This window comes from Rhipicephalus microplus, chromosome 2 (genome assembly GCF_043290135.1).
Source record: "Rhipicephalus microplus isolate Deutch F79 chromosome 2, USDA_Rmic, whole genome shotgun sequence".
NCBI classification, from domain to species: domain Eukaryota; kingdom Metazoa; phylum Arthropoda; class Arachnida; order Ixodida; family Ixodidae; genus Rhipicephalus; species Rhipicephalus microplus.
The window spans coordinates 206,581,101-206,605,190 of record NC_134701.1 but is presented as its reverse complement, the minus strand read 5'-3'; the positions used below and the strand labels follow the sequence as shown (position 1 = coordinate 206,605,190).

Genomic DNA, 24,090 nt, shown 5'->3' with positions numbered 1-24,090 from the left:
CCCAATTGCTACAAATGGTCAGCAAGTCACTTGACCAAAGCGAACGTCATACACTGCTCGACGTTCTATCCAAGCACTCGAAAGTGTTCGATTTTTCTAAAAATGGCCAAAGGCCCTTAATCCCAGCGTCCCGGATACGTCATCAGATCCACACCGAGTCGGCGCATACCATTTGGCAAAAACCTTATCAAGTGGCACCATCGGAGCGCAAGATCATCAACGAGCAAGTCCAAGAAATGCTGTAAAAGTGAATAATACAGGAATCGGCAAGTCCGTGAGCTGCTCCTGTCATTCTAGTGAGGAAAAAGGATGGTACGTGCAGATTTTGCGTTGACTACCGCCGACTGAATTCTGTTACCAAGAAAGACGTCTATCCACTGCCGCGCATTGATGACGCTCTAGACTGCCTGCACTCCGCGTGCTACTTTTCATCTGTCGACCTGAGATCAGGTTACTGGCAAATTCCGATGCACGCAGCTGACAAAGAAAAGACGGCATTCGTTACGACCGACGGAATTTACGAGTTCAACGTTATGCCATTCGGATTATGCAATGCTCCTGCGACATTCGAAAGATTTATGGACTCTATATTGCGTGGTTTAAAATGACATATATGCATGTGTTACCTTGATGATGTCGTAATTTTTGGACGTACGTTTGAGGAGCACAACACTCGCCTAGATCTCGTGCTAAGCTGCATTGAAAAAGCTGGCCTTGTATTGAATTCAAAAAAGTGCCACTTTGGCGAGCGACAGACATTGGTGTTAGAACATCTCGTCGACAAAGATGGCATTAGACCTGACCCACAAAAGACAGCGGCCGTTGAATCGTTCGAGCGTCCTAAATCAGTGAAACAACTGCGTAGCTTCATCGGGCTCTGCTCGTATTTCCGCCGGTTCGTACCCAAGTTTGCGGATGTGGTTCACCCCCTGACGAGCCTTCTACGCAAGAACAGCCTGTTTCAGTGGACCTCCGAGTGTCATGCCGCTTTTCACAAGCTGAAGTGTTTGTTAACTTCGCAGCCAATACTTCGGCACTTCAATACTTCGTCGCCCACGGAAATTCACACAGATGCAAGTGGCATCGGCATCGGTGCCGTTCTCGTTCAGCGTTCTGGCAAGAAAGAACACGTTGTGGCGTACGCAAGTCGTTCTTTAAGCAAGCCTGAACGCAACTACACAGTGACCGAACAGGAATGCCTAGCGGTAGTCTTTGCCGTGCAACGGTTTCGCTCATACATCTATGGTCGCCCGTTCACTATCGTCACAGATCACCATTCCCTGTGTTGGCTGATCAACCTTCGTGACCCATCCAGCCGCCTCGCACGATGGGCCATTCGTTTGCAAGAACATGTCTTCACCATCTCATACAAGACTGGCCGTCTACACGCTGATGCGGATTGCCTCTCCAGAATGCCGCTACCATCGACAGATTGTGAGGCCGATAACTTTGACCACCTTACGCTTCTCTGTCGTCTGGCTTTCCCGATGCCGTGACTTTCGCCGCTGAGCAGCGTAATGACCCAAGCTTAAAAGCTGTCTTCCCTGGAGCGAGAAATTCATTAGGCGAAGGCCGATTCTACGTCCGAAATGGTCTTCTTTACCAGATAAACTTGTCCACGACGGGCGCCCGCTTTCTGCTGGTTGTTCCTGCGTCCCTCCAAACGTCTGTTCTGCGTCTAACGCATGATGACCCCACCTCTGGCCATCTAGGCACCGCACGAACACTTAGTCGCACGAAAGAGCGGTTCTATTGGCCGAAAACGAGCAAAACAATTCAGAACTACGTGGCCAGCTGTACGCAGTGCCAGAGCCACAAGCGGCTCTCCTCGGGTCCAGTTGGTCACCTGCAACCGGTAAAGCCTCCCGGTTCTCCTTTTGAAAAGGTTGGCATTGACCTGATGGGACCATTTCCACGCTCCTCAAAAGGTAACCGTTGGATAATTGTATGCGCCACCTACCTGACGCGGCACTGCGAGACGGCTGCCTTATGCTCCACCACGGCAGTCCAGGTTTCGGAGTTCCTGTTGCATTCAGTCATCGTCCGACACGGACCTCCTCGCGTGATAATAAGTGACCGTGGACGACAATTTACCGCTGATATTGTCGAATCATTACTTCGTTTGTGTGCCTCCAAGTTCCGACACTCAACTGCGTATCATCCGCAAACTAACGGTCTCACCGAGCGCACAAACCGAACGCTGATCAACATGTCGTCAATGTACGTCGCCTCTGACCACAAAAACTGGGATGAAGTATTACCATTCGTCACGTACGCCTTCAACACGTCGAAACACGAAACGACAGGCTACAGCCCTTTCTATCTACTCTACGCTTGCTCACCTCGACATACGCTGGACACTATTTTTTCTTTTGTCATCCATGACGATTTAACAATTGCTGAAACCTTGTGTCGTGCGGAAGAGACCCGTCGACTTGCCTGCTTACGTACTCTGGCAGCGCAAGAGTCCTCAAAACTCGCTACGACAGTCAACACAGGCATGTAACCTATGCCCCCGGTGATCTAGTGTGGATGTGGACCCCAATACGCAAACGTGGCTTGAGCCAAAAGCTACTGGCACACTATGCCGGTCCTTTTGTGATACTCGGTCGTGTCAGCGAGGTCAACTATAAAATTGCACGTGTCACCACTAGTGGCCGACGTTCATGCAAGACAGAGGTGACGCATGTTGCCCGCCTGAAGCCTTTTACACAAAGGATGCAAGAATAACTCACCCAGAGGGCTTCGTCTGAGAGAGGAGGAATGATACAAAGTATCATTACCAGGAAAATCAAGGGAAGCGTGGGCAGAGAAGGAAGACGACGTTGCCTCCACTGCGATCCCCCGAGTGGGTACGAGCCATGGCGGGGGAGATCATCATCATTAGACCGTGATCGCGGACTCGGGGTCCATTAAAACCCCCCCATTAAGTTACCTTACTTTGTGTAACAATATTTAAGTTTAATATCAATTTGAGTTTCATGTCAATATAAACTTCCGTTAAGTGCACGTGGAAAGTCACGCTGTAGGAACGCGACGTGCAAGCGAATGTGTTCGCACCGCAGATCGTGGTTCTGGACGAGCCCACAGCGGGTGCGGACCCCGAGTGCAAGGGCGCACTGTGGGAATGCGTTCTGCGCTTCCACGAGGACAAGACGATGCTGCTGACTACGCACAGCATGGAGGAAGCCGACACCCTGGGCGACCGCATTGCCGTCCTCGCCTCTGGCAGGCTGCGCTGTTGCGGCTCGCCGCTCTTCCTGCGCACCACCTACGGTACGCGTTGACTGTGTCGCCTGCAGTAGTACATGCTCATTTCTATAATAGTGGTTTTCGGACGAAATGGTTCTGGTCTCTAGGCTGTTTGAAGGCCACGGACGGGATCAGATTAGAGTGCATAATATTCTGAAGAGCCTTTGGCATGACTGTCCGTCTCGCTGCTTATGAACTATTCTTGCCATACTAGAAGTAAGTGTTGCTTAATTCCTCTCTATCCAGGCACGGGCTACTGGATCCGAGCCGGCATGAAGAACTTTAGCCCAGCGCGCGCTCTTGCCGACCTAGTGCGGCGTTACGTTCCCCGGGCTCACATCAAGGCCGACGATCACCAAACGCTCAACGCGAACGTGGGAGATCCTGGCGTCAAGACCCTTATTCAGGTGAGGGCGCGGGGAAACGCCGCTTGAAGGAGTACGAATCTCGGTCATCTTGGCAGACAGCTCATTTGTAAAGATATTAAAAGTATTTGGGGGTCATCCAAAAGCAGATCTGCCGATGACGGTGTATGCAGAACTCGTTTGACTGAAACTATACACATCGATTGATAAGCCTTACATAAACTAACATACGAGTAAAAATACATTGGCTGTATGTATAAAGATGCCGAATGATGCTTACGTCAATGGGAAATTTAGTGGACACGAGCCCAATGCGACAAGTTAACAACGCATCTCTGGAACTTTCTGCGGTACCTATGCGTCACATGTTTTTATTGTATCGAAAATGCGAGTATGCATATCAACTACTAAGGCTATCTATGCTGCACGGGTCGAAAAAAGCTCTGAGAAGTGTGCTCACGAAATACGACACATTTTTAGTACTGTTATGGTCTAATTGTATTTCATTAAAACTTAGTCATCAGGGCTACGAGAAAAATACCAGCAATAAATAGGGCGAAAAATGAAACGAGGCCCGGGGAAAGAAAGGATCAGTAGGTGAGACATGTGAACAAAGCACCCAGCTTACAGTGCGCGCGTGAAAAAATATGCGGTTCTTGCTCACCTCAATTTCAACAAGCAACCATGGCACATTTTATCCCATGGAATTACATTTCATTATTGCGCAGGGTCTCGCCGACGACTGACTCACCTATGCATGCAACCATTTGAATATGTGGGTTCCAGCTAGTTGCTGGTTGCTCCGCGATAACTTACTTTTTGTGCAAAAATTTCTGGCCAACAAATGAAACCCACACGGTCATGAACTTTCAAGTGAATTTACTATCTATACGAGGCATGTATATATGCAAGTATGTCAAATTAAACACAACTAGTGCACCGTACGATACCGCACACCAGCTACTCCCTGCCCCAGATATAGTGCTCTTTCCAAATGCTCTTTCTGTGCTCCTCGTCGTGTCTTTCTTGTGCTATGTATTGCGATGAATTCATACAGACTCGCCCAGACTAACATCACTATCGCAAAAAAAAATGGCAGCATATCCACGGAGTGAATGATAGAGAGTTGGGCGAAGCATTCTTCTGTCCATCCGTTCTTGCTTCCGTGCGTCCATGTGTCCGTCTGTGTGACCATCCATGCGTCCATCCGCCCATCCGTGCGTGCGTCTGCTCGTGCGTTCACCTCGAGTTCCTGGTACCACCTCGAGTTCATGTTATATACTAGTTCATTGTATTCATGGCACTGCGGCTCAACGCTCGCTAAACCTTTCTAAAACTAAGGAGGTTACACGCAGCGAGTATAACGTAGCAACCCTTTCTTGTCAGATAGTGCTCAATGTACATGCCAATGACTACTAATGCGGATCACAGCGTGTGCGTTAGCTAAAAGCCGAATGCTCCTGTCTCTCTTTCCCCATTAGCAGCCATTTGCACGTACATTGAGCACTATTTTTATTGTCCCACAACGTACAGAAGAAATCTCTCACTGGCCTCACCTTGGAGGTAAAATGCTATACTTGTTACACACTACAACGGCTACGAGAGACGAACAGGTGCTCCTATAATGAGGTTCGCTCCTAAAGAAAAAAAAATAAGTTTGTTACCATGACGATTAGCGCCACTGTGGTGAAAAAAGGAAACGCCAGGCGTGCACGGAACATGCAGCACAAGCGCGCGAAAACTGAAGCAGTGGCCTTTGTAGCGCCCGTCGTAAACACTCTTGGGGCGACTAGTTTAAGTACCATTGCAAGGTACTCACTGCGCCATATATAAATTAAAATTTTGTCAATGAATCAAGTACCCACTTATAACGGCGAAGAAACGAGGTACCCGCTTCGTATCTGTATTGCCCTTTGTGCACTTTGTTGATGCCGGGGCTGATGACAATGAAGCGAGCTCCGTTTCTCGTCACGCAGTTTCCACTGTTTGATGTACTTATACCACGCTGGTGGAACGACGTGACACCTCCATAGCATCCTCTTTCAGAAGAGGTTTCGATCACCGACGTGGCTCTGCTAAGGCACGATGTTTGGGTTCAAATTTGCTTAAACTCCGTTTCTTTCCTTCTCATTGTGGCCATGGCTGTTAAGACACCGGCAGCAGCAGACAGCTACGCCGAAAGACTTGGCTGCCAATCTTGCAACGTCTTTCGCTTTAAAACGCACTCGCAGCTGCTCCGCGAACTAGAGGAGAACCGTCACACGTACCTGCTCGACTCGGTGTCGGTGTTCGTGGCGGCGCTCGAAGACGTGCTTCGCTGCGTGGACCGTGACCCTGGCGGGAGCGAGGAGGAAGGCATGCCCGAGCTGCCCGACTGCCCCTGCGCCCTGGTCGACGCCAACAAGGCGGCCGCCGGTGGCATCAACCCGAGCGGCCAGCAGCGTCTCTACGCCCTCGTCGTCAAGAGGCTGCAGTACGGCCGCCGGGACTTCAGGCTGCCCATGCTCATGCTCCTGCTGCCCCTCTCGGTCAGTCTGTCGAGCTGCATTTACGCGCGCCATGTGGTTTAACGCAGTAGCCCCGGTGTGACGTTTCCGGCGTTCTCTGAGCGTGTCCAATGTGCTGTCTTACTTTCATCGTGTATTTTTATGGCTTTTTAAAAGACGGTTTGCAACACCGCAACGCATGCGTAAAAAATCAACAGCAATCATCATCTAAACGTCCCCACCACCCCCACCCTCACTTTAGTTTTTTTATAAATATTAACCGGGCTTTGACATTATAAACCTAAGGTTCACTAGCACTGCATTCAGCGGCCAACTACACGATATCAAAGGCTTCGCATATTTCCCTTTCTAATATAAGGCGCTCCCAACCCACAACTCACGTGTGTGTGAGTGCGCATGATTATTGTTGTTGGTTCGCATATACACATGCGCGTAGCAACTAGCCCAGAAATTCAGACTGATAATACCGATTGATATGTTGGGTTTAACGTCCCAAAACCACCATATGATTATGAGAGACGCCGCAGTAAAGGCTTCAGGAAATTTCGACCACCTGGGGTTCTTTAACGTGCACCCAAATCTGACCACACGGGCCTACAGCATTTCTGCCTCCATCGGAAATGCAGCCACCGCAGCCGGGATAAGATCCCGCGACCTGCGGGTCAGCAGCAGAGTACCTTAGCCACTAGACCACCGTGGCGGGGCAGACTCGGAGTATCATCGGAGTATTTGAATCACTTCGGACATTTGGTGAAATTATGTACTCACTTACATCGAAGGTATCATAAACCTGTTTCTTTTTAGCGCACGACTGAACAGTGCAGCCTCACTTTTCAGTAGGCGTAATGCTCGAATATTAAATGCCCGCTGAAGTTAGTCCCGGTGAGAAAAGTGGGGGAGGGATCTGACAGCTAGCTTTGCAACATGGAAAGATGAATTGTTACACAAAGGCTTCAGCACAACTCCTAAACAGCCGTGTGCAATACCGGATAAATGTGCTCGCATCTCGTTGCAGGTAATCTTCCTCTTCGTGTTCATGAACCAAAAGCACATCTCGAGGAAACTCATATACTCCGGAGCCGTCGAGTATTCCCTGCGCAAAATATTTGGCCGTACGGTTGTTTTCTACACGGCTGACGAGAGCACAAACAATTTGGGCGCCGGAAGATATGCAAGGTACGAAGAGATGTTGACGTCGGTGCCCTTGCAGAACGAACTCATAAGAAAACAGAAAAAGGCATAATCATCCACTGAACATAAATAAGCATTTCATTGGCACCACCGTCCGCTACTCTCAATAGCTGGGGGGTGTTGGTGTAGTGAAAGCCGTTCTAATGGAATATTCTAATGGGGATATCGTTGCGCCATATGGAATCGGTGAGGACATTTCTGGAATGCACTTGATTTTCCCATTGTTCAGGTGCAGCCATCAGAACTAACTTAACTCTCCCACTCAAAAAGAGTGCGCAATCAGAATGGAGAACAAGAGAAAAGATAACGTTTAATCTAAATGCCACATATTTTATTAACAATCTTGTGAAGCTCTCGCTAAAGGAAAACACTGAGAAAATAAACAAAGTTCTCAAAATTTGATTACACTACAAACAGAGCAACAAGCTAGGATAAAAATGCTCGCAGATGTTGGGAGCCGAACACTGCCCTACCCTGAGCACTGCATCTAGGATGTGCTCTACCAAAATAGTAGTAGCTGTTCCGTATAGTAGTATGTATAAAAAGCCCTTCCATCAACTGAAAAGTGTGACGATATAAACGCCCAGGTACCTGAGTGACGACGAAGGCGCCAAGGTGCAGCGGTTGATGTATGGCGAGCCCTGGGAGTGGCTGCAAGACCAGGCACTGAAGAACTACCAGCGATACCGTCGGAGCTTCGTGGTGGGCGCCGGCTACCGGCTTACCACCAACTGGTCCACCGTTCCCGCACAGGCCATTGTGAGGGCGCCCTCGGCAAGCTTGAGAGAGGAGCAGCCAGTCATCGAGGTTTGTGGACGAGGCCTAAACTCCGAAGTTAAGATTAATTTATGGGGTTTAACGTCCCCAAAGCCACAATATGATGAGAGCCGCTGTAAGTCCGTCTCGGTGAAAAAGTGGCTATGGTGCTCAGCTGATGACCGAAATGTTGCGGGTTCGATCCCCGGCGTGGTCGTTCCATTTCGATGGAGGCGAAATGGTCACGTTAATGAGCACCAGATGGTCAGAATTGCCGAAGCCCTCTACGACGGCGTCTCATATTCATATAGTAGATTTGGGACGTATGATGCCGTAATGGAGGTATCCAGAAAATTCGACCGCCTGTGGCCTTTTAACGTGTATCTAAACATAAGCACGCATGCGTCGAGCATTTCCGCCTTCACCATAAACGCGGCCACCATCGCGATTCGATCCCTTTACCTGTGGGTCAGCAGTCAAGCCCGATAACCACTAGTCCACAGTGTAGGGTTAAATTGCACAGTTGTGATCACACCTAAACGCGAACGGTAATTTCTGATCGACTTAACTTTATAGCTACCTCTTCTGGTGAATTATCTTGTTCCGTACCACCGCGTTGACTAGCAACAACCGTCGATATATGACATGACCATTTAGGAATAAATATGGCGAGTAGGGTTGGCCGTAGCGTCTTATTTTGCTCTTTATTCAATGGTTTAGTAAAGTTTTGCTTGAAGAATTACACGGCTTAGGGGCGAAGCTCCTTACGCTGTGACTCAGTCCCTCCTCCGTCATGCATTGTAGTAGCCACCACTTACTTTTCAAATGTTCACTAGATGACGCTGCGCTGTTGCAGTACCGGCGGGATGTGATCACAAGATGGTGCAGATGCGCGCCATGCGTCTAGTTGTTTGGTAAAGGTTCGATATGTTGACAGACAGGCAGACAGATGGACGGGTGGGCGGGCGGGCGGGCGGGCGCATGGTTGAGTGTATAGGATTCAGCAGAGTTCCCTTTGAACGGGAGCGAAGGTCCATCGCAGTGCCCCCCATCCTACTCCTAAGTCAATGTATGGGGCAGATTTCATGTACTCCCCCCCCCCCTCTGATCCCCTCATGTGTGTGGTTGCGTGCTGAAGACGAACGTATGTCGGAGGAATCAACAACTATGGTTAATAACGCCCATGTAAACGTGCTTGTTTTATTTGGGCTTCTTTTGCGATGAAAATTCACTTGTTTCCTTGGTGGCATCTGGTAACACTCGTTTGTATGCAACACTTCGAAAAGAGCAGCACTTCGAGATAGGTAATAGTGCACTTCAAGTTGGAAAAGACAATGTCTACTTAGGGCAGGTAATTACCGCAGAGCCGAACCACGAGATGGAAGCAACTAGAAGAATAAGAATGGGGTGGAGCACATTTGGCAAGCACTCTCAAATTATGATAGGTGGATTGCCAATATCCCTCAAGAGGAAGGTATATAACAGCTGTATCTTGCCGGTACTTAGCTACGGAGCAGAAAAATGGAGACTGTTATGCCGGCGAGTCGACAGCGAACGTCCGTGCCTCTGAACAAGGCAATCTGTGTCAAGGCCAGCCCGCGAGTCCGCCTGACGCGAACAACTCAACGGCTACAACGGGCGACGGCGCCTTTCTGGCGTGCACGTGCAGTGAGTCACCTCAGTAAGCGAGCCCGTCGAGTAAACAACCGGCGTCTTCCTGTCTGGGGGTCTGACGCAATGCACGGCGACGTCACTCGTCCTTGGGCGCAGCCACCTGCAGCGCAGCCTCTCCAGATTCGATGAGAAAGAATGACGCGGCCCAGCGGCGACCCCCATTGGAGGAGTCTGACCTGACGACCAGCAGCGCTTCTGGTTGGACATTTGGGTTGGACCCGGTGCATATAAAAGAAGCCCTGCGGCGCGTCGCGAGGGGGAGACCTGGTGGAGAGTCGACGTGTGTGTCGCAGCAGACCCGTTTGAGAGCAGACCTATGTGTTAGAGAGGAGAGCTCGGCTCTTCGAGTCTCTGTCGGCCCCACTGCCGAATTTGTAACGCCTCTGTATATATGCTCTACATAAACCTTGTTTAACTCACCGTCGTCTCGTCCGCTCGTCTATCAGCTCTGCGCAGAAGCAGTCGCGAGCTGAGAAACCTACGCTACCAAACGGCTGGTGACCTTCCCGGTGGAATTCGAAGCAGTGGCGCCTTCGTGTCCGTGTTTGCGTCGCCGTCTTTCGAAACAGTGGTTGGCAGCTGCGGGATCGGCCGGCGTCAGCGACATCGATGCGGTGAGTGCCTGACGTTTTCCCCTCAGTTCACCAGACTACTCTAGCTCAGGTTGTAGTACTTTAGAGAAGGGCTGTGTGAAGCATTGAAGTGAGCTTTGATCGTTTCAAGCCAAGTCAAAGCGCTTTGAAACCAAAGTTAATGCGGAGAGGGTAAACACGGGAGTGTGAAAAATTGCTTGCGTGTCATGCTAGTTGACTTATAGTGGGTACGGCAAGTAGATTCTTAACAGGGGCAAACAGCAAGAGGCTATTGGGAACGATGGAGAACCTTAAAGTGAAGGAACTCATCGAAATTTGTGAGGAACTTGGCATTACTTTGGTCCGTGCGAAACGAAATCAAGCGATCCTTGAGATCATGAAGGATGAGGGGGTGTCGGCTGAGGAAGTCGATGAGGCCTGGGTGGATATCAAAGCACGCCGCGAGGAGGCTGAAAGGCGAGAAGCTCGCGAACGTGAAGAAGCTGAAAGGCGAGAAGCTCGCGAACGTGAAGAAGCTGAAAGGCGCGAAGCTCGCGAACGTGAAGAAGCTGAAAGGCGCGAAGCTCGCGAACGTGAAGACGCTGAAAGGCGAGAAGTTCGTGAAGAAGCTGGAAGGCGAGAACGCCGCGAGCGCGAGGAGGCCGAGAGACAGGAGCGTCTCGAGTTGAAACGAATAGAATTGGCAATCTTACAGTGTTCGCAGGCGCCTAGCCTAGCTTCTCCGACGATCCAGGTCAGCAGTTTTAGAAATCGGGACCGACTGCCACCGTTCGTAGTAGGCGAGGACATGGCGAAGTATCTCGTCAAGTTTGAACACGTCTGTGAGCGAAACGCTTTGGAGCGGTCTCTTTGGGCGCGGAACCTGTTAGCTCTTCTTCCCGGCGAAGTGTCCGACGCGATAACTTGCTTGTCGAGGGAAGCGTTTGAGAGCTATGACGAGGTCAAGGAAGTGCTCTTGAGACGTTATAAGTCTTCACCGGAGGCTTTCAGGCAAAGGTTCCGGTATGCTAAAAAGGGGAATGAGTCACACGTTGACTTCGCGTTTCGTCTTAAGGCCGATTTAATTGAATGGCTCAAGGGCGAAGGTGTTTATGACGACCGCGATAAAGTGCTGGAATGCGCTGCATTGGAGCAATTCTACCGCTGCATCGAGGAGGATGTGAACTTTGGCTGCAGTACAGACTTGGTGAAGTACAGCTAAACAAGGCAGCAGAGTTAGCTGAGGAGTATTATACTCGCCAAAAGTTGCATAGCAGGGCAGTGCGCGTTTAAAAGGATGAAAGGAAAGAGGGCTTTTTAAGGAAACCTGATCAACGGAAACCCGTTCTGTACCGTAATTTCAAGAAGGGCGCGTCTCTTACGAATGACACTGTAGGGGAAGGGCAAACGGAAGCGGAGAAATCGAGTGAGGTTTCTACCACATGGGCGTTTGAATCACGGAAGCCGCTAATCTGCTACAACTGCAAAAAGGAAGGGCAAATCGCGATAAACTGTCAGCAAAAGTTTGCAACTATCCTAGAATCGGAAAACAAACGGAAGCCGCTAATCTGCTACAACTGCATCGCGATAAACTGTCAGGAAAAGTTTGCCTTCTCAACAATTCGAGAATCAGAAAAAAACATGCGGTTGTTGGAGCCGTATTTCCAAAAAATTAGAGTGAACGGGAAAGCGTGTCCAGCACTTAGAGACTCCGCGGCAACCATGGACGTTGTCCATCCTTCATTGGTGTCTCCGGATGACCGTACAGGAGAATGCGCGTGGATCAGGCAAGTCGCCGAGGAGCAGAGTGTTTGCTTACCAATCGCTACGGTTGTCATTGAAGGCCCGTTCGGTAAGCTTCGCACCGAAGCGGCTGTGTCTGCCGCGCTTCCCGATCGTTTTCCTTATCTTTTCTCTAACAACTCAGAGCAACTTCTCAAAGAGCAGGGTAAATCGTTCTTCCCCAACTTAGCGTACATGGCCCTCACGCGATCGCAAGCGCGGAAGCTTTCGCAGGAGCTTGATCTTGTTTTGTCTGAGGAAACAAGCTCAAAAGCAGCAGATCTGTGTGACCTTGGCGGCGAGTCGACGGAACCTCAGACACAAGATTCTTCGTGTGTGTCATTTGAGCCGTCACTCGAGCGGCCCGTCGCCGAAGTGACCGGCGCGGTATGCGTAGCGGGAAACGACATGGCGCCATTGAGTCAGAGCGAGAGTGTTGCAACGCTCTCGCCTGTAGCGGAAAGTTGGAGCGAGCTGTCGAGGGATGATCGAGAAACGCCCATTCGAGAGCAGCGTGCGGACCTCTCGATTGAAGCTCTAGGGGAAAGCCACATGAAAGCTGCACAAGTGTTGTCGAAGGAGTATAACGACAAATGGGCGAAAAAGCGCATTTTTGAAGTAGGAAGTCAGGTAATGCTGGTGCAGCCGTCCAAAAGGAACAAGCTTGAGGTTCATTGGGAAGGGCCCGCCAAAGTATTTTCGAAGCTTTCCGACACCAATTATGAAGTGAAATCAGGAAGGCGGCCAAACAAAATTTACAACTTGATGAAACCATACGTTCAACGTCAAGCGGTCGTGAATCTGCTGTTGAATGCTTCAGAAGAAGAAGGAGCAGAAATTTTAGTTCTAGCGATGTAATCGAAAGAGAATCCGAGATAACCTTGGAACAGTTGAACCTAAAGCCTAGTTCAAGAGAAGTCCAAAAGGAGGACCCGAGAAAGATTGTTTCCGAGTTTGGAGACGTGTTTTCGGACCGCCCCGGCAACACGAGGGTGATCGAACTTGATATCGAGCTAAGCGGTGAGGAGTCAATCCGCAGCAAGCCGTATCGTTGTTCCCCTGTGCAACGTCGCAAGTGTGAGCCGCTCTTGGTACCGCATAGGTATCGTCGCCTAAAAAAGGCCGGTTACTGAGATGGAGCAAGATACTCCGACAGCGCAACTTTGACGTTCGCTAAAAAAAAGTGGGGGGGAAGCTAAATGCTAATGCAGATGCACTGAGTAGTGCGTTCTAGCTAGTACCCTCTCAACCTTTCTGTTTCTCGCTGGCAATTCGGGGCAAAATTTTGACCTCATCACGACCTTTGCTGAGCGCTCTCGTTCAGAGTGATCTCAACGAGCCAACTTTATGTTGTATTCTAATTCGTTACGTTGTTGTACGTGGGAAAAAAATTGAGTTGTCATTTTAAAAGTCTTGTGTCTCACATGTGCCTCTTGATGTAGAGGGAAAGAAATTCCGATGGACGCGTAGCTAGGTATATGTTGTACTATACTTTGTCTGGTGTTCTGTCGGGTGACCGAGGGCACTTGCTTGTGTCTTGTGTTGTCTGTTGTCGAACCGTTCTTGACAAGTTGCAGAACCATCGATAAGTGCTGAAACCAAGGATCTTCTGAAGAGACGAGCGAAGCTGGCCGGCAAGTTGTGGCGTCAAGCCAGTGGAGCTGGGATCCGTCCTCAAGAATGGGATGTGTTCCCGGAACAGAGTCTGGAGCTGTATTCTCTTCATGGCCCTGGAGGCAAACCTGGAGGGACCTGGCGAACGAGCGCGCTTGACATACGAGCCCCGTGGAAGCAGCTCGTCTTTTAGGCGCATTGTCTGGCGGCGGGGGTGCTGTTATGCCTGCGAGTCGACAGCGAACGTCCGTGCCTCTGAAAAAGGTAATCTGTGTCAAGGCCAGCCCGCAAGTCCGCCTGACGCGAACAACTCAACTGCATTAACAGGCGACGGCGCCTTTCTGGCGTGCACGTGCAGTGAGTCACCTCAGTAAGCGAGCCCGTCGAGTAAACAACCGGCGTCTTCCTGTCTGGATGTCTGACGCAATGCACGGCGACGTCACTCATCCTCGGGTGCAGCCACCTGCAGCGCAGCCTCTCCAGATTCGATGAGAAAGAATGACGCGGCCCAGCGGCGACCCCCATTGGAGGAGTCTAACCTGACGACCAGCGGCGCTTCTGGTTGGACATGGGTTGGACCCGGTGCATATAAAAGAAGCCCTGCGGCGCGTCGCGAGGGGGAGACCTGTTGGAGAGCCGACATGTGTGTCCAGCAGACCCGTTTGAGAGCAGAACTAAGTGTTAGAGAGGAGAGCTCGGCTCTTTGAGTCTCTCTCGGCCCCAGTGCCGAATTTGTAACGCCTCTGTATATATGCTGTACATAAACCTTGTTTAACTCACCGTCGTCTCGTCCGCTCGTCTATCAGCTCTGTGCAGAAGCAGTCGCGAGCTGAGAAACCTACGCTACCAAACGGCTGGTGACCTTCCCGGTGGAATTCGAAGCAGTAGCACCTTCGGGTCCGTGTTGGCGTCGCCGTCTTTAGAAACAAGACTTACAAAGAGGGTTCAGCTTAAATTGAGGACGACGCAGCGAGCAATGAAAAGAAAAATGGGAGGTGTAACCTTAAGAGACAAGAAAAGAGCAGAGTGGAGTAGGGAACAAACGGGGGTTAAGGATATCATAGCTGAAATCAAGAAGAAGAAATGAGCATGGGCCGGGCATGTAGCGCGTAGACAGGATAACTGCTGGTCATTAAGGGTAACTAACTGGATTCCCAGAGAAGGCAAGCGGGTTAGGGGGAGACAGAAGGTTAGGTGGGCAGATGAGATTAAGAAGTTTGCGGGTATAAATTGGCAGCAGCAAGCACAGGACCGGGTTAACTGGCGGAATATGGGAGAGGCCTTTGTCCTGCAGTGGACGTAGTAGGCTGATGATGATGATGATGATGATGATGATGATGATGATGATGACGATGATGGTTTGTATGCAGCTAGAAAATAAAAGCCTCATTTCGAGAACAACCCAGTGCTTACCGGAAACAATATTGTAACTGCTGTATTTGCTGGTAGCAGGTAATTAGCTCTTTACGTGGTCGACTAGATCACGTACTTCATCACAATCTAGGATCTTTCGACAATTTAGGCACATGTAAATTGCTTTTTGCATGACTTCTGTTAATCTTTTTTGGGGTGAAGCTCCTTATGGCGTGGGTCTGTCGCTTCTCCGTAATATGTATGTATGTATGTATGTATGTATGTATGTATGTATGTATGTATGTATGTATGTATGTATGTATGTATGTATGTATGTACGTAGCCACCGTGGGCACATACCCGCTCTAGAACGGGTATGTGCCACAGGGATTACGATATGGGAGATGGTGGTACTTAAATGTTCACTCGATGGACGCACGAACAAACGCACGGATGGACGGATGGATGGACGCGCGGACGCACAGACGGATGGACGCATGAAAGGACAGGCGGATGGATGGACTCACGGACGGACGGACTCACGGGCGGACGCACGGACAGACGGATGGACGCATGGATTGACGCACGGAGGAGCGCGCGGACGAACGGAAGAAAGAACGAACGGACGGACGGAAGCACGGAGGGTCTGACGGACGCTTCGCCCCACTTCGCTCAATCCTGTGCTACTGTTCTATCGGACATTTTCTTTCTTCCTGTTTTTTTGCGATTGTATAGTGCGCTGCGAGTTTAAGTTTGAACTCATTTAACCACAGTTTTTACATTGCTTACATTGTGCAGAGAAAATAAAAACTGTGGTGTGGAATTAGGGAGAAAAAAGCTGCGAATCAGGCGCAGCTCACATGAACATGATACAAAATAAATAAATATTCAAATTGGCACGGTATTAAAGACTGCGATGCACATAACAGGTGGAAATAAATCAAATAAAGAGGCACATAGCAGCAATAACGAATGCGACAGTTTAACCACAACATTTCAAAGACACTCTACCAAGTTATTCAATGAATGTTATGTCGTTACCATAGTGACAGTCTGTCCAGTGTTTTGTCTGAATCCTAACACGTGAAGAAAGCACTGCATTGTATCAATCAATCAGTCAGTCAATGTTTATTTTAGACTACAATTTTAAAACGCCCAAAAATGGAGAGACGGTAAAAATGCTGCAGTTCCTACCACTTGACTAAGCACCATTCACCCTGTGACAGCAATAACAGGGTGACAAAGCAAACTACAGGAATACAAAATAGATAGATAAATAAATAATACAAGCCAAAGGCGAGAGAAATGACACAGCAATATACACAAACAGAAAAAGAAAGATATTTGACATGCACATGAACATAATATATCATAAAGCAGTAAAACTTTGTTTTCGTATATAACAACGCATTCGCTACAGGTGACCGCATGGCACAGCGCGTACTCTCCCCACTCGGCCGTAGTGTCGCTGACGGCAGCCACGCAGGCTTTTCTGCCGGGCTGGAAGGTGCGCGTCGTCAACCACCCGCTGCCGAAGGAGCACCCGAGTCCCGAGCCGGACCCCATGATTGTGTTGGCCACGCGCATCATGTGCGGCGTCTTCATTCCGGTCGGGCTCGCCTTTCTCGCCGCCACCTACGTCCTCTTTCCCATACAGGTGTGTGTGCATTGCATGTTGCTCTTTCGGGGGCGAAGTCCTTATGCCGTGGGTCGTGCGTCCGTGATGTATGTAGTCGTCGTAGTAGTAGTAGCAGGAAGCCACTTCCACAGCCGGACTAGAGGAGCGGCACGCACGAACCCTTTTCAATTGAGGAGGAAGCCCGCGCACGTTAATCATAATTAAAAAGATAGTTGTTTCTGGTGAAATAACTTGGAGAGACGAGTATTGGTGGCTTAATCTGCAATAAAATTTGCCTTGAATTTGTTGCTTACTAAAAAACTAGTATCAGAAGGACGCACTTTGACCACTGTCTGACCAAAAAAGGTTGCCACGTTATGCTCGCTAGACGCAACCTCCTTGGTTTTAGAAAGGTTTAGCGAGCGTTGGGCCGCAGTGTCATGATTACAGTGAACTTCTATATGCCATGAACTCGAGGTGCTTAAAGGTTGGAAGTAGGCATGAAGCGCAGGTTTCGCGCGAGTGCCACCTCTCGTTTAGTCCTTGAAATGTCCGCTCGGTGGCGGCACTTCTATACGCTGAATATATGATGAAAAAAATGCGAGATGGCGGTTCTTGGGGTGTTCACTAGACAGACAGACAGACAGACAGACAGACAGACAGACAGACAGACAGACAGACAGACAGACAGACAGACAGACGGACGGACGGACGGACGGACGGACGGACAGACGGACAGACGGACAGACAGACAGACAGACAGACAGACAGACGGACAGACGGACAGACGGACGGACGGACGGACGGACGGACGGACGGACGGACGGACGGACGGTCGCACAGACGATCGCACGGACGGTCGCACGGACGATCGCACGGACGATCGCATGGATCGACGGAAGCAAGAACGAATGAACCGACGGACGCTTCGCCCCACTCATTATCATGCACTCCGTGGATATGCTGTGATCTTTTGTTTTCTGTCGGAGCATATAAAACAAGCAGGAACCCCTTCTCTATCGGGAAAATGGAGCAAGTGAATCTTGAGGTGTGGCACCTTTTCTTTCTTTCTTTCTTTCTTTCTTTCTTTCTTTCTTTCTTTCTTTCTTTCTTTCTTTCTTTCTTTCTTTCTTTCTTTTTCTATTTATTACGCCTCCGTGGATCAGTGGCTAGGATGCTCGGCTGCTGACCTGATGGTCGCGGGTTCGATTCCAGCCGCGGTGGTTTCATTTCGATTTAGGCGACATGGTGGAGGCCCGTGTACTCTGAAATGTTAGTCGAAATTTCCATGGCCCTCCACTGCGGCGTCCCTCGTAATTGTACGGTGGTTTTGAGAGGTAGCACTCCTTTCTTTTTTAGGGGCGAAGCTCCTTAAAGCGGCACTCGTTCATCCCTCGTCGTAGTACGTAACATGCCTTACGCTTTTACCTGCAAGGTGGTGCCGGTGGGAAATTTCTCCTGTGCGTTGTTGAGCAATGCAAAATTTGCCGCATGCGCGTTAACTAAAAGCCGAATCCTCCTGTCTCTCATTCTCCAGTAGCAACCATTGGCATGTACATTGAGCACTATCTGAGAAGAAAGGGTTGCTACGTTATACTCGCTGGGCGTAACCTCCTTGGTTTTAGAAAGGTTTAGCGAGCATTGGGCCGCAGTGCCATGATTACAGTGAACTTCTATATGCCATGAACTCGGGGTGGTTAAAGGTGCGAAGTAGACACGAAGCGCAAGCCGTAAGAAAGTGTACGTGTGCCACCTATCGTTTATTCCTTGGAATGTCCGCTGGATGATGGTGCTTCTATATGGGGAATATATGATGAAAAGTTGCGAGACGGTGGTACTTGGAATGTTGACTATATGGACGAACGGACTCACAGACAGATGCATGAACGGACGCACGGATGGCTGCACAGACGGATGGACGCATAGACGGACACAGGGGCGGATACATGGATGAACGCAGGGACGGACGCACGAAGAGACGCACACACGGACAAGCGGATGGACGCATGGACGGTCACACAGACGGACGCATGGGTGGACGCACGGAAGCAAGAACGAATGGACGTACGGATGCTTTGTCCCACTCTCCATCATTCACCACGTGTATATGCTGCCATTTTTTTCTTTATCAATTCGTAATGTTTACTTTTCTTACCTTTACTCACGTGCTTAGTGGCGCAATGCTTTTCTTGCCCCTCGCGAGGCAGACATATGCCGACAAGAATAAAATATGGCAGTGTGAATCAAGTAACTTTGATAAAAGATGCGACTGTAATATTAAAGATGGCTGATTGCTGAAAACTCGCAATTGAAAGACCAAGGAATATTGGAACACAGCGCATACAATTAGGAAAGTGACCGGCAAACCTTTGAGGGCCGCTTCTTTTCACAATGCTCACGTCATATTGCTGCCATCCTCCTTAAAGCTATCAGCGAATATATTGTGGCTCGTGAAGCAGTCAATCTCCACGTATAGCACTATTTTGGCAAATTACGTCGTCGTTTAGACCCACGGGACGGCTTTAAGCTCTCCCATAGTAGAGTACCTCGTACTATAAATCGTTACCCACTTCTTTCTAACCCCCCCCCCCCCCGTCTGACTTTTAACGGGACGGCCCAGTGCTCTCCCATAGTTGAGTACGAAGTACTCGAAATCATTAAACATTTATTCTAAACAAACATACTTTTCTGTTAACACTATAGGGACGGCTCAGTCCTCTCCCAGAGTTGAGTGCTAAGTACTCTAAATCGTTAAACATTTTTTCTCAACACAGTTCTGAGTAGTTTTCCGAAGAACGTGCCATCGTTCAGGATGGCCCACGGGACGGCTTTATGCTCTCTCATAGTAGAATACCTAGTACTCTAAATCGTTAACCACTTTTTCTAAACACATGTCCTCTTCTGCAAGGCTGCCTATATTTCACACTCAAGTGTGAGGCCACAGGACGGCTTTATGCTCTCCTATAGTGCAGTACCTAGTACGTTTTCAGTGATTAGACCGTCTTACTTCTTTGTGTTTTGTTTCACTCTTTCGTGTGCTAAAAAAGGATACAGCGATCATTGCGTGCCGATGACAAAGGTCACAAACAAATAAAAACCTTCGCTAATTAAGTCACCGAGGTTGACTTTTTACGAAGCTAATGGTTTCGGTCGGGCTCGTCGCACGCCACCGCAGGAGCGTGTCCAGAACGTGAAGCTGCTGCAGCTTCTGGCCGGCGCGGGCGCAGTTCCCTTCTGGGTATCGTCCTTCATCGTGGACCTGGCGCTGCACGCGGTCTGCTCACTGGTGCTGCTCCTGCCTCTAGCGCTGCTCGACTGGCACCGACTGTACTCGGACACCTACACGCTCGGTGCGTATGCACGTATTGCATCCGTGCGCATGTAGTGTTCGGGTTTCTACTCCGCAAATCAAGCGGCCAATAACCAGGGCAAAACCTAGTTCTATACTATTCTACTAATGTTGCGCGTACGACACGAGTGGTCGAGATTATTACCATGATAACCGATCGTAGTCGTCACAATCGTTAATTGTGTTGTCAGTTTTACTCGCTTCTACATACGAGTGGTACCTATCTTTCTGAGCACGGGTTGGCCCAATAAAGAATTTCTAACAGTAGAACTGCCCTCTTGTTCACCGTCACAACTACGTGAAAACACACTAGCTTGCGTGCAAACCTAAATGCTATATTTTTATTTACCGCTTCGGTGGCTTAGCTTCTAGGAGCTTTGCTAAAAACGAGGGCGTGAGTGTGATTCCAGTTCACGCTGGTTGTATTTACATGGCTGCAAAATAGACGAGCTTCCGTGAGCACAACCTTAAGGACTCGTAAAAAACACAGCTGTTCTAAATAAAGCAGGAGGGCCCCACCATGACGTTGGTTGGTTGGTAACAACTTTATTGGAAGTCCGGCAAGGCTTACGCTGACCGGGCCTTAGGTCTCCCGCGTGAGGACATTTAGACCTTGCCTATCCACCACCTCGCGGGCCTGCTGGACGGCCCAGAATTGGTCACAGAAGCTGGGCCTGCACGGGGCAGCGGCCAACTGCAGTGGAAGGGTTCCGCATTTAGCACCTTGTGGATTTCTGGCCCAGCCCCAGAGCATGTGATTTCATGTGGCAACCTCAATATGGCATATCTTGCATATATTCGTCGGATATATATTGGGGTATAGCCTGTTAAACAGCGATGGGTTGGGATACGTATGCGTCTGCAGCTGTCGTAGGGCCGCCGCCTGCATCCTGTTCAGCTTCTCGCTGGGTGGAGGAAAGGTTCAGCGGGTGAGGTATAGCCTTGTTAATTTCGTTAGAGCTCGTCAAATGGTCTTTGGTATTTCTACATAGAGGACGGTCGCCGGCACCGTTCGCGAACCACGACGTGCCTCCATTTTTTCGGTTTTCAGACGTAAAGCACCAAAATTTAAGTGATTGTGTGATTAAGCAAGCGCCCCATTTTCACTCTGCTGGTTTCATCTTCACAACTGGTACACGTGAGGCCAAAGCTCCGCGAATTTACTGATCAGTCAACTGACACAGACTCATACAGAGCAGTAATCGTGAGTCTGAGTCAGTCCGGTTCAATAAAAGTTTCGTGATTGTGAGTGCAAGTCTGAGTAAGTCCAGTTGAATAAAATTTTCACAATTGCAAGTGAGTCCGGCTAAGGAAAGTCTTGGGTAGTCTGAGTATCAGTGAGTCGAAAGCGCAATATATATTGTCACAAAGGCATAGGGACGCAGGCACAAAAGTAGGGCGTTTACTTTCGGGACCAAAGGCCAAAAGCAGGAACACCAGAACACGTGCCCACAGAACTACTTCGTTATCCTGCTCAGAGGTTGGCCACTAAAGTTGCCAGCCCACCTTGCGTCAATTCCCCTCTTTCAAGAGTGACTGTCTTGGTCAATTGACTAAGATGCTAGAGATGATCATAAAAAAAATGGCCACGTCAACGAAAAAAAACACGTAAGCCCGCGCTGTTGTGGATAGGTCTAACAGTTCATAACTCGCGGGCGTGGTTCGGTTTCATCCGTACTACGTGGACTACTTCTGGACGTGGACACCTTCGGTTGAAACTGGTATCCGAGCTTTGAGGAACTACCTCGTAATTCACGTCACTGAGGCAGCGCACAACTTCGAAAGGGCCAAAGTAGCGTCGCAATAGCTTCTCCGAAAGCCCACGATGTCTAACTAGTGTCCACACCCATACATAGTCACCTGGTTGACAGTGGACGTTCCTTCGGCCTTGGTTGTAACGGCGAGCGTCGACATCTTGCTGCGTGCGAATGCAGTTTCGTGCAAGCTGGCGGGCTTCCTCGGCTTTCTCAACGAAGTCGCCAACGCTGTCATTTCCGCTGGTGTCCTGGTCTACTGGGAGCATAGCGTCTAACGGTGTTGTGACGCGATGGCCATAAACAAGCTCGAATGGTGTTAGGGCTGTGGTCTCTTGCACAGCGGTGTTATAAGCAAACGTGACGTATGGCAAAATTGCATCCCACGTTTTGTGCTCTACATCAACATACATAGATAGCATGTAGGTCATTGTTTCGTTTAACGGCTCCGTCAAGCTGCTCGTTTGGGGTAGATAAGCTGTTGTTTTCCGGTGGTTAGTGTGCGTCAGCTTGGTGGCTTGTCGCAAGAACTCTGCCGTAAATGCTGCTCCGCGATCAGTTATGAGAATGGCAGGTGCACCATGACGCAAAACAATGTCGTGGACGAAGAATCTGGCGACTTCAATTGCAGTTCCACTAGGCACAGCTTTGTTTTCTGCATAGCGAGTTAGATAGTCGGTTGCACCGATTATCCACTTATTTTCTGAGGATGACGTAGGGTATGGACCAAGAAGATCCATTCGCACTTGCTGAAACGGTGCTCTAGGTGGATCTAAAGGTTGAAGGAAGCCGGCGGGCTTTGCGGGTGGAACTTTACGCCTCTTACAGTCACGGCAGGGGCGGACATAGCGCTGAACGGACGAATACAGCTGTGGCCAGTAGTACCTTTGTCGGATGCGTGCTAATGTCCCAGTAAAGCCTAAGTGACCGGCATAAGGATCGTCGTGGCACGCCTGCAAAACTTCCTCACGCAGTGCCGTTGGAACGGCGAAGAGAAAAGTTTTGTGGCTGCTCTCAAGAATTTTCTTGTAGAGAACATTGTTCCGCAGGCAATACGATGTTAATCCACGTGAGAGCCAGCGTGGGACGATAACGTCTTCTCTCCTTGAAGATGCTGGATGACAGGTAGTAGCTCAGTGTCCTCACGTTGAAGCTCAGCCATCCGGACCACATCGACGATGCCAAGAAACGGTAAATCGTGTTCAGTGTCGGATGACGTCGGGGAAAAGGGAGCACGAGACAGGCAGTCAGCATCTGTATGCTTATGTCCTGATTGGTAGACCACCGTTATGTCGTACTCTTGAAGGCAGAGGCTCCAGCAGGCGAGGCGGCCTGACGGATCCCGTAGATTGGCAAGCCAGCAGAGCGAATGGTGGTCACTGACAGCTCGAAATGGCCGGCCGTATAGGTAGGGTCGAAACTCGCTAATGGCCCAAACGACTGCTAGGCACTCTTTTTCGGTGGTAGAGTAGTTAGCCTCTGCTTTTGTGAGACTGCGGCTCGCGTAAGCGATCACACGCTCTGCGCCATCCTGCCATTGAACAAGAATCGCTCCGATTCCTACGTTGCTGGCGTCCGTCTGAATCTCAGTGTCGACAGTATCGTCAAAATGTGCCAGCACTGGAGCTGTCTGCAGTCGATTGCGTAGCTATACGAAGGCTTGTTGTTGTTCTTCCTCCATACCAAGGGTACATCTGGCCTTGTCAGTCTTGTAAGAGATTCCACAATTTTTCAAAATCATTCGAAAAAACGGCGGTAGTAAGCACAGAGTCCGAGGAATCGCTGAAGAGCTTTCTTGTCTCCAGGACGAGGGATATCGGCAACGGCAGCCAACTTCTCCGGATCTGGTCGAACACCCCCGGGCTCACCACGTGGCCGAGAAACTTGAGTTCCTGATAGCCAAAGTAGCACTTTTCGGGCTTGATAGTAAGGTTTGCTCTCCTTATTGCAGTGAGGACACTTTTTAGCCTTGAAAGATGTTCGTCAAACGTTCTTGAAAACACAACAACATCATCCAAGTATACAAGACACGTCTGCCACTTTAGTCCAGCAAGTACAGTGTCCATCATGCGTTCAAATGTGGCGGGAGCGGAACAGAGGCCGAAAGGCAGCACTTTAAAGTCGTAGAGCCTGTCGGGAGTCACGAATGCGGTTTCTTCAAGGTCGGCCTCGTCAACTTCAATTTTTCAGTACCCTGACTTGAGATCTAATAATGTCAAATCGCGGCTACGGCGGCTGCATTTCCGATGGAGGCGGAAATGTCGTAGGCCCGTGTGCTCAGATTTGGGTGCAGGTTAAAGAAT

General features: G+C 49.6%; 1 protein-coding gene across 1 annotated transcript in view; it reads left to right on the top strand.

Annotated features, from left to right (window-relative positions):
* Positions 1–24,090, top strand: part of LOC142793524 (phospholipid-transporting ATPase ABCA3-like) — a 47,548-nt gene that overhangs the window by 19,027 nt on the left and 4,431 nt on the right. The window contains exons 11-17 of the mRNA XM_075885786.1: positions 3,066–3,276; positions 3,499–3,659; positions 5,849–6,145; positions 7,140–7,300; positions 7,903–8,122; positions 16,487–16,723; positions 19,860–20,034. Of these exons, the coding sequence (XP_075741901.1) occupies positions 3,066–3,276; positions 3,499–3,659; positions 5,849–6,145; positions 7,140–7,300; positions 7,903–8,122; positions 16,487–16,723; positions 19,860–20,034 (1,462 nt within the window). The remainder of the gene's footprint in view (positions 1–3,065; positions 3,277–3,498; positions 3,660–5,848; positions 6,146–7,139; positions 7,301–7,902; positions 8,123–16,486; positions 16,724–19,859; positions 20,035–24,090) is intronic.